Source organism: Vanacampus margaritifer, chromosome 4 (genome assembly GCF_051991255.1).
Source record: "Vanacampus margaritifer isolate UIUO_Vmar chromosome 4, RoL_Vmar_1.0, whole genome shotgun sequence".
NCBI lineage: Eukaryota > Metazoa > Chordata > Actinopteri > Syngnathiformes > Syngnathidae > Vanacampus > Vanacampus margaritifer.
Genome location: NC_135435.1, coordinates 21,431,478 through 21,441,984, shown reverse-complemented (window position 1 = coordinate 21,441,984; position 10,507 = coordinate 21,431,478). Strand labels below are relative to the sequence as shown.

The 10,507-nt window shown below is 38.4% G+C and overlaps 2 protein-coding genes across 2 annotated transcripts; one reads left to right on the top strand and one right to left on the bottom strand.

Moving 5' to 3' along the window:
* Positions 1-672: 672 nt before the first annotated feature.
* tmed3 (transmembrane p24 trafficking protein 3) lies at positions 673-3,070 on the bottom strand. Its single transcript, XM_077562881.1, has 3 exons — positions 2,842-3,070; positions 1,997-2,242; positions 673-1,894 (listed from the first exon to the last, which is right to left on the bottom strand). The coding sequence occupies exons 1-3, from the start codon at positions 2,986-2,988 to the stop codon at positions 1,685-1,687; spliced, it is 603 nt and encodes a 200-aa protein (XP_077419007.1). The 5' UTR covers positions 2,989-3,070; the 3' UTR covers positions 673-1,684.
* A 397-nt stretch (positions 3,071-3,467) lies between these two features.
* Positions 3,468-9,809, top strand: LOC144050028 (retinol dehydrogenase 13). Its single transcript, XM_077562879.1, has 7 exons — positions 3,468-3,713; positions 4,465-4,605; positions 4,670-4,861; positions 5,164-5,325; positions 6,105-6,221; positions 6,299-6,500; positions 6,697-9,809. The coding sequence occupies exons 1-7, from the start codon at positions 3,638-3,640 to the stop codon at positions 6,791-6,793; spliced, it is 987 nt and encodes a 328-aa protein (XP_077419005.1). The 5' UTR covers positions 3,468-3,637; the 3' UTR covers positions 6,794-9,809.
* Positions 9,810-10,507: the final 698 nt, after the last annotated feature.

The following is a 10,507-nucleotide window of genomic DNA, read 5'->3' as shown; positions in this document are numbered from 1 at the left end:
TATCTGCTATTGCACCCTCGGTTTTGATTTACTTAACACAATGTGCTGTAGTGGATTGAAGCAAGGTTTAAGCCATTTTTATACATATTTCAACATTAGAGATAGGTCCACACAAGTTACAATGTTTTTTTTCCCCCCATCTTCAATCGTGTTTTTCATTTGTTGTCTACCTTTTTTATGTGCTGTTTTTATTTTATTATGTTTGTGACTTTCATTTCCCGTTTTATCAGTATTTGTGCTTAGCACTTCCTCCAGACCTTCAAGATCAAGTTAATGCCTAAAACGGTGGTATTCAAAGTCGGTCCTCGAGGGCTGCAGTCCTGCAGGTTTTGGATGTTTCCATTCTCTTAACACGCCTGAAGTTCATCAGCAAGCTCTGCATAATCCAAATAAGTATCCTGTTTATTGGAAACAGGTGCGTTGGAGCAGGGAAACACCCAAAACCTGCACGACCGAGTTTGGACACCACTGGCCGTTATGTCATGGGTTGTTCAAACAGGAATTTTGAGGTGAGTATATGCCTTTACGTCTTTTGTCCATCAAATCCACACGTGACACAGAATGACAATGAGATTGATGAAGCCTCTCTTTTTATGTTAAACGTAAATCAGATATTTATTAACGAGATCTCTTAGCAATTATATGTTGACCAGCATAATGACAAAAAAAAAGTCATTGGTATCATTTTTATTTCACATTTTCCCTTGTGTAACATTGGCTTATGGTAATTCTTTAGGAGGGTAGGCATGAAAGCATGATATGGATTGTATTCTCCATAGGCAAAAAGTACAAAAATTTAATTGTATAGAAAAAGCAAGGTAGAAATGTATACAGTATTTTACAACTCGTAACAACTTTCCCCACATACATTAGGACCAACACTAAAAGATCCTTAACTCATTCACTGCCATTGACAGGTATAGTCGTCTAAAATTAATTTTAACTATTTATATTTAACATTTCTTTTCCATTTTTGTTAAGAGTATGAAAACCTATTTTTTTTTTTGTACATTTAGAACATATAAAATTTGTGATTAATCATGAGTTAACTAGTAAAGTCATGCGATTAATTACGATTGCAAATTTTAGTCGCCTGATGCCCCTAAATTTTAAGAATATTTTCTTTAAAAAAATATATAGATTTTTTTTTTATTTTTAATCTTTTTTTTTTTTAAAGAAAAGATTATTTAAAAATTAGGGGCGTCAGGTGATTACAATTTTTAATCGTAATTAATTGCATGACTAAACTACTTAACTCACGATTAATCACAAATTTTATATCTGTTCTAATACCTCCCCAAACAAATTCTAGGTTTTCATACTCTTAACAAAAATGGAAAAGAAAGGTTAAATATTAAATAGTTCAAATGAATTTTAGACGACTATAGCCGTCAATGGCAGTGAATGAGTTAAGCGTCATTTGAGTTGATTTTACATAAGGCAACCTGGGTAGTTCAAATTTCTCAGTGTTGTACTGTGAACAAACGCATGAAAATAAATTACCTATCTAACAATTTAATCTTAATCAAGTCTGAGTGGTATCTCTTTCCAGCAAAACAAAACGTGTTAAGACAGCGAGGGGACAAAAAAAAAATGCTGGAGGAAACGTGAACTAAGTGACGGTTGCCATCAAGCCTTTATTATTGTGGAAATTCTTGAGCATAACGCCATCGCCCGCTGTGCTTTACTTATCCTTGAAGTAGCTCTTGAGAAACATTACTTGACCTAGGCTGAGGAGGAACACCGTGATTGTTTCGGCGATGGACCAGAGACTGACGCAGCTGTTGATGTGGTCCGCCCTGTTGCGGTCGTGCGCTTCCCTGAGCCGGTACCAGGTCTGCGACTCGCTGATCACCTTCAGGATCTCGTGGATGGACACGCATGTTGATTCCAACTGTGAATAAAAACGCATTTCGCTATTAGTTTTGATACACCGGTATTAAAATATGTTCTTGTGAACAATCTCGATGCCCATGACGTTGAAACGGTCTTGGACCTGAGTCAGCGCCGTGGTTCTGGTCATGCTGGACAGGAGAGGATTCTCGTCACCGTAGCGGAAATCCAGATAGATGTATTTGTGTGAAAAGGTGGAGAATTTGTTGTTGAAGCAGACGCGGTAGACGCCCCTCATGGCGGCAGTGTGGGAGAAGCTGTCGTATTGTTTCTTTTGTTCAGTGTACAAGATGCCATCGTTGGGGTCCGCCACAAAACAGTCCACGTCGTAGTTGCCTCCTGACATCACCTTTTCAAAGGAAGAAAACAGAAGCCATTTTGAGGGTTACAACATACAAGGCTTTGACGTTACCGCACAATGACCTGGTTAAGAACTAGTTTATTTGTTTACATTTTGAAGTTAGTGTTTTTAATTCAAATCGTGTCTTTACTACTGCGTCAGCGCAGCTTTATGACGATACGTCGTCATGCGCCAAAAGAAAGCAAACTCGATTACCACCACCCATTGAAGATTTTAAATTTATGGTCTAACTATTTTGCATACAAATAGGCACTGTAATTGCAACTTGACTAGAAGGCACGATCATTTACCACGTAATCATTATTTATGCATTTTATGGCCTACAATAGTTTTTAATTTACTATGACGGCGCGTTCCGACTTACACATTCGCGTTCATCGCTCCGTCGTAAAACGAAGACCAATCACATCGACAGCTGTTAAGATAACAAACCAACAAAAGTAACTAAAGAAGTGTAGTCACGCGTTTGAATTAACATCTGCCCAAAATACAGACGTGTACGTTGATGAATACACAAATATAACAAAATGATTAACTACAAGGCAGCTTTATTGCTGCGAGCAGATGGTGCAGCTTTCAACACTTACTTGGTAATCTATGTCAAACTTGTAACCCGTCTCCACCTCCTGGTAGAAACACATTTGCTCGTTATCGGGGAGCTCAAACGTGAACTCGGTGGCAAACACCACGAAAACGTGGAGAATAATACAGCACAGCGGTTCCAGCAGTTGCATTGTCACAGTAACAAGGGACGCATGAACTAGTTTGTGATGACAACGACCACTTGACGGTTACCTGTGACGTGGCACGGCGGCCCGACACTTCCGGGTTTCGATTTATTATTTTTAAATATAGATTTTTTTTTTATATTTTCCTTTTAGCTTCAAATAGCGCGTTCATACATACAGTTGTATGTTGGGGAAAATGAAATTGAGGTGAATAATAAAATTACGATGAAACCGGAAAAGGAAACGAAGATGAATAAAATAAAAGGACAGTTAAAGCGCCGCAAGATACTATTTTCGAACGTGTCCCATTTGAGCTTAATTATTCGCTCTTAAAATGTAGAAATTGAGCAAAAAATACCATGATCCCAAAGGTAAAAATCAATAAAGTATACCAAAAAAAGCTATAATGTTCAGCTTCCTGAAACAACTTGTAAAAATAAACAAAACAAAAAAAAGCTGTTTAAATACGTCATTTCCGCTTCGTGCCAATGTTTATAAAAGTATCACGTCAAGTTTGTAGCCTCTAAAGCTAGATCGCGTCTTGTCCCAGGTAGTGATCTAATGAGTGTGTGTCAGGAGTGTTGCCAAGGATCGTCTTTTCAAACTTAAATGAATTAATTGCTAGTTTAAAAACAAAAACAAACAAAAAGTCAAAATGCAACACTGCGTCCAGACAGCGAAAGGGTTCGTTGAGACGCACGCCGTCGGCATCACCGTTGCAGTTGTTGCTGGTAAAACAGATTTTTGTTTGTTGATCAATGTTTATTAATTGTGTTTCCATTGTGATCGTCAACGCGAGTGAGGCAAAATAGAAGAAAGAATGTAATTAACTGGTGTCTCGGTTTGAAGCGAGCAGAAGCATGAAACAAAGACCAAAAACGTTAATTTAAATTTTTTTTTTTTTTTAATAACTGCAAAAATGTGTTAGAAATCCCCCTGAGAGCAAACTGTTGGGCGATATACATCACAGCACATCATAGCAATCCCCACATACCACGCAGAGCTGTGAGCAGCATTGTGGACACCACAAGGCATCACAGTGTCTGCACTTTTATTTGTGTAGGGAAATTATGTTTTACTACAACAGTGACAACATTGCTTACTGCCTTTTCGACCATTTCTGTTAATGTGGAAGTAGACAAAGCGGACAGATGGTTGTTGTTAAAAGAGGTGACATCAGAACGGTAACCGATCTGATCTTCTGACTGTTGTGACATCATTGCCATATCATTGCTTTATTTTCCTTTAACAAGAGTCACCTTTGATTGTCCAAAGTTTAATATTTTGTGTAAAAATACAACGGAACGTCGAAAGCAGGGTACAGTGTACCCCTGCAATTTGTGAGAGATAGCCCTACTGCAGGTATAGTCTTGAATAATTGACGCCTTAAATATACTACAAAATCCCCAAAATGTTTTGACAGCTATTCAAGTGCATACAAACATTACTGTACCCTTTAACGGTATGTTTTTCCTCTTCCAGGGGCAAGCCTGCTGGCCTTGCGCAGGTGGCTGGCGGGCGGAGTGTGTCGGAGCAAGGCCAGGTTGGATGGCAAAACGGTGCTGATCACGGGTGCCAACACAGGCATTGGGAAGGAGACAGCACTGGATCTGGCGCAACGAGGTGAGGGATTACAATCTGTTCTTGAATTTAAATGTATTTTGATTTCTCCTTTTTTTTCTCCAAGGAGCCAGAGTCATCCTTGCTTGCAGGGACTTGACCAAAGCCTACATGGCGGCTGAGTACATCCGCCAGCAGAGTGGCAGCGGCAACGTGGTGGTGAAGAAACTTGACCTGGCCTCCTTGCAGTCTGTCAAAGACTTGGCCAGAGACGTTATAATTAACGAGGACCGCTTAGACATCCTCATTAACAATGCAGGTTTGTTTCCTAAGAATTCCCTACTCCGAGGGTAAAATATTTAATTAAACTATGGCTACAACAAATAAATAACTTGAATAGTAGACTCTGCACGCACCAATTCTTATGGGCTACAACGACAAGCTAACACTGGGTCGCTAGGCTAACGCTAGCAGTTTGTCAAACTGGGTAACAACATGATGCCCTCTTCTGTCATTGTTCTGTCAGTTTTCCAGTTTTATTTAATACACAATACCGCCACCTACAGGAGGAGAGTGGAACAGTACTTGGAGTCCACTGAGTGTTTCCTGTTTATTTCCCAGGTGTCATGATGTGCCCAAAGTGGAAGACAGACGAAGGCTTCGAAATGCAGTTTGGCGTCAACCACCTGGGACACTTCCTGCTCACCAACCTTCTCACTGATATGCTGAAGAAGTCCGCACCGAGTCGAATTGTTATTGTCTCCAGCGTGGCGCATGAGAAGGGTAATATTTTTATTTTTTATTTTTTGCAATCTCAACAGTGAATCTTAACTCATTCACTGCCATTGACAGCTATAGACGTCAAAATTCATTGTAACTATTTCTTATTAATTTAACACATTTTTCCATTTTTGTTAACAAGAGTATGAAAACTTAACAGATATAAAAATGTGTGATTAATCGTGAGTTAACTAGTGAAGTCATGCGATTAATTACAATTACACATTTTTATTGCCCGATGCCCCTAATTTTTAATGGTCTTTTCTTTTTCTTTTTTATATATATTTTTTTAATTTTTAATAATCTTTTTTTTTTTAATAAGGAAAAGATTATTAAAAATTAGGGGCGTCAGGCGATTAAAATTTTTAATCGTAATTAATCGCATGACTTTACTAGTTAACTCACGATTAATCACAGATTTTATATCTGTTCTAATACAATTTTAAAAAAAACTAGGTTTTCATACTCTTGTTAACAAAAGTGGAAAAAAATGTTAAAACTAAGTTTAAATGAATTTTTGACGTCTATAGCCGTCAATGGCATTGAATGAGTTAATGACTTTAATCTGTTTTAAATTATGTTCCAATTTTTTTGCTAATCAATAAATGGTTTTCCACTGCAAACAAAAAAACACTATTAATGTCTGAGTGGGAAAAAAAAGAAGCTGAAATGTTGTTCTTAATGTCTTTTTTATGTCAAACCCAAATGTTTATAGTCTCCAGTAAAAATTCTACTACATTACATCTTTGGTTACAATGTGCTAAAAGAAAGTCTTCTCTCAGGCCACATCCACTTCGACGACATCAACTTGGATCTCGACTACCGACCTGACGTGAGCTATCGCCAAAGCAAGCTGGCCAATGTGCTCTTCTGCAGGGAACTGGCTGTCAGGCTGAAAGGTGCGCTAAAATAAACGTCCACTTCTTCGGTGGTGTTTTATTTTTGCTCTAACAAAGATGGATTCCCATCATTTAAGGCACCGGCGTGAACGCTTACTGCCTCCACCCCGGCGTCGTCCGTACCGAGCTGGGCCGTCACCTCGTCCCAGCGGCCCTGTGGAAGAATCCGCTCCTCATACCTTTCCTGATGATGATCAAAACACCCCGGGAAGGAGCTCAGACCTCAATCTTCTGTGCCGTGGACGAGAGTCTGGCCAATGTTAGTGGCCTCTACTACAGGCAAGTGATGACTATCTGGTAAAGGTTATTCATATGATAGTGATATTAGATTTTTAATGATATCCCCATAAATGAATACATCAAAAATATTAAACCAATAGAGTTAAGAGTTAATTGTCACGGTAACATAGCAAGCTAATGAGGTCATACTGGATGTTGGTGTAAGTAATTAGTCGTCTCCCTGTGTTGAAAACAGCGACTGCGCCCCCAAGACTCTCGCCCCAGCAGCCATGGATGATGGCGCAGCCAAGCGACTGTGGGCCCTCAGCTCGAACCTGGTCGGCCCGGTCTGAGGTCAGAAATCCGGCCGCGCGCTCAGGCCAATGCACAGTTGCCAGAGTTTTTAATCATGTGCCGCTGTGAACTGACCCATAAACTTTGCACTATAAACATTCTGTCATGCATCTGTGAAATTATTAGAGTCACATTGGAAATCAAATAATGGAAAATAAACTCATGGAATTATTTAAGTTTAAATATTATTTAAAAAAAATTAAGTCTGTATGAGAAAGAAACAAGTCATTTTATTTGAAGAGAAAGTAATATAATTTGGCAGTAAAAAGTTACTCAAAATATTCAGTTTTATGTTGTTAGGAAAATATTTTAACAAATTTTCATTTCTAAACATGCAATAACAAAATAATATAAGAAACTTTGCACAATATTATAAGAAAAAAAAAGCTTAACGTAATTTTTTTTTTTGAAGAATGAATTCATGAAATGACAAAAATTAAAAACCTAATTTGATTTTTATTTTATAGTTGGAAAAAAACAACTCATTTAATACCCCCCCCCATACAATTGAGACTTAATTCTCACAATACATTTTTATTGTCATTCCTGTGATTTTTTTTTTCCATGTGATTTTGTGACATTTGATATATTAAGGAAGTCTACACAACCCTTTTGAAATGCCCTTTTTTTCCTTCTTCTTTTTTTAAAATCACAAAACCCTACATTTGAGCAGTGGTCTGTGTACATCTTTTTTTCATCATGTATTTGCAAACTTTGAGTTTCAACAACATGATGTACAAAAGCTAGGAACACACTCTTAATGATCCATCCATCCATCTATCCATTTTCTTGGCCGCTTTTCCTCACTAGGGTCACGGGGGTGCTGGAGCCTATCCCAGCTGGCTTCGGGCAGTAGGCGGGGTACACCCTGAACTGGTTGCCAGCCAATCGCAGGGCACACAGAGACGAACAACCACTCTCACAATCACACCTAGGGACAATTTTGGAGTGTTCAATTAACCTGCCATGCATGTCTTTGGAATGTGGGAGGAAACCGGAGTACCCGGTGAAAACCCACGCAAGCACGGGGAGAACATGCAAACTCCACCCAGGAAGGCCGAAGCCCGGACTCGATCTCACGTCCTCTGCACTGGGAGGCGGACGTGCTAACCAGTCAGCCACCGTGCTGCCCACTCTTAATGATACGGAGTTCAATTAATTATGTACACTTGGATAAGATATATCGTATATATAAAATAGGTCAGTAAAAATTGGACTTGTGTTTTGCACCAATGCTCGCCATCCAGCCGGTTCACACACGCTAAAGCATTTTATATTGTTTTAAAGATGCGATGGCCTCGTAATGACAATTTGCTGGCTCCAAATTTTGAAATAAACACAATTGTCTTTGTATCAACAAAAACTTTTATTGAACTTACTTGGGGTGATTATGGTCTCCCCTCGCTTGTGTGCATTTTCTCTGGCTTCTTCTCACGCCCACAATCCAAAAACATGCACATAAGGATCATTGGAGACTCTAAATTGTCCAGAGTGTGAATGTATGACTGCTGACCAGTCCAGGGTTGTACCCCTACCTCTCACCCAAAGTCAGCCGGAATAGGCTCCAGTACACCCGTAAACCTAATTGAGGCAAGCGCTTTGGCAAATAAATGGATGTTATGATAACACAACAGAGATTAATTTAGTCCAACAAACGTTTTTTTATTAGCCCAAAAAAATGGTGGCAACGTGACAACAGGATTTTTCTCTTGACAGATTAATTTAAGACCAGTTTTTGGGCCCCGACAGAGTTTGGAAACTGGTACTTCAATTATCAAAACATTAATTATTTATTAGTGTACTGTTTATTATCTTGTATTTTTTTAAATCTGTAAATACAAACTTTGTCAATTTTATTGAACTGCACCATACAAAGGCATTCTATTCTAGTCTATTCTGCGAGAGGCTGTGTACATCTTGATCTGGTCTTCAGCTAATCACAGGGCACATTTAAAGTTATTTCTCATAACATAGTATCTTGTGCCATTCAACTTAAAAAAAAAAAAAAAAGTAAAAAGTTTTTTTTTTTTTTTTTTACAATCATGATTTTTAAAAAGTGCCAAAAAGTGTTTTCTTATTTTTTAACTATAATAATAATAATAATTATATATTTTTAAATATATGTATAAATACATATATTTATTTTAGCTATTTATTTTTTTTATTTTTTTTTCCCACTCCTGGTCCTCGAGGGGCGGAGCCAGGCTTGAAATGTTTCCGTCCTCTAAACCAGAGGTCCCCAACCCTGGTCCTCAGGGACCGGTATCCAGCCTGTTTTCCATGTCTCCCACAGCCAACACAGGTGGCGATCGTTATCAGCCTTCTCCAGAGATTGCTGATTAGCTGATGATATGAATCACCTGTGTTGGCTGTGGGAGGCATGGAAAACCTCTGCTCTAAACAACGCATCAGATTCTAGAGATCAGGATTGTTATCAACTTGCTGATGATCTGATTATAGGAATCAGGTGTGTTGGAGTAGGCCTACTGTTCTGACCTGATGTGCTGCACCATTTAATTAAATAAATAATAGAAAATAAAGCCCATAAAAATTGTGTAACTTACTGGACACAAATGTCCCCTAGGCCGGACTTTGGACACCTCTAAAATAAACTCCCCGCCGCTTTTATGACAATTACAAAAAAAAAGCACATGAAATAAGAGTTAAAATCTCACGTCAGTCAACTCGCCCAGTGTGAATTTGCACATTTTTAACATGCTCGCTCTTGCACACCGGGCAAACTATGAGATGCACGCTCATTAAAAGAACACAACTATGCAAAGACTGCACAGAAAAACACCTAAACACGCAAGCCGGCGTTTTGCAGCTCGCGTTAATATGACTCACCTAATTCGTGCACTCCACTTTACGAATTGCATCACCCGCACCCAGTGCACAGTTATAGTCGCATTAGGTGTCACGCCGGTCGTGTTTTATCATGTCAGCGTGCTCCATTTGGTGCCACAGATGTCTAAAGAAGCGCATTTGCAAAATAAAGTACATGTATGACCTTTGTGAGTATGATCTGTTTTTGGTTTCACTGGCATTTTTGGACAAATATGAGCAAAGCACCAGGTGTGCCCTGAGCTGCCTGAAGGGAATTATTATTTTTTTGCTTCAGTTAATATTCCCCCTTCAACTCATTTTACAACAAAAATGCAAGCAATTTCAATGACAGTTAAAAGAGCAGACGAGCACTGTAGTTACACTGCATGCATTGTACAAAGGGCATTGATTAACTCATTCACTGCCATTGACGGCTATAGACGTCAAAAATTCATTTGAACTATTTCTAAGTATGAAAACCTCGATTTTTTTAAATTGTGCATTTAAACAGATATAAAATGAGTGATTCATCGTGAGTTAACTAGTAAAGTCATGTGATTAATAATAAAAAAAAAAAATCTAATTAATCACATGACTTCAATAATTAACTCACGATTAATCACAAATTTTATATCGGTTCTAAATGTACAATATTTTTTTTAAGGTTTTCATACTCTTATTAACAAAAGTGGAAAACTAATAGAAATAGTTCAAACGGATTTTTGACGTCTATAGCCGTCAATGGCAGTGAATGAGTTAAGCCAAGAAACTGCTTTTGCTGATCACGTTTTTACAGAATAGCAACAACTCGCTTTTAGGACCCAATCCTCAGTTTGAAAAACCCTTTCTGGCTTACTCGTCCAAACATTTTAAGCATCTTATTAGTG

Excerpts from the sequence above, each read along its gene's own strand:
- LOC144050028 (XM_077562879.1), top strand. The coding sequence starts at position 3,638 with ATGCAACACTGCGTCCAGACAGCGAAAGGGTTCGTTGAGACGCACGCC. Across the intron at positions 3,714-4,464 it reads CACCGTTGCAGTTGTTGCTG|GGGCAAGCCTGCTGGCCTTG; the intron begins GTAAAACAGATT and ends TTCCTCTTCCAG. Across the intron at positions 6,501-6,696 it reads GTTAGTGGCCTCTACTACAG|CGACTGCGCCCCCAAGACTC; the intron begins GCAAGTGATGAC and ends TGTTGAAAACAG.
- tmed3 (XM_077562881.1), bottom strand. The coding sequence starts at position 2,988 with ATGCAACTGCTGGAACCGCTGTGCTGTATTATTCTCCACGTTTTCGTG. Across the intron at positions 2,243-2,841 it reads AGTTTGACATAGATTACCAA|GTGATGTCAGGAGGCAACTA; the intron begins GTAAGTGTTGAA and ends TCCTTTGAAAAG. Across the intron at positions 1,895-1,996 it reads GAACCACGGCGCTGACTCAG|TTGGAATCAACATGCGTGTC; the intron begins GTCCAAGACCGT and ends TTTTATTCACAG.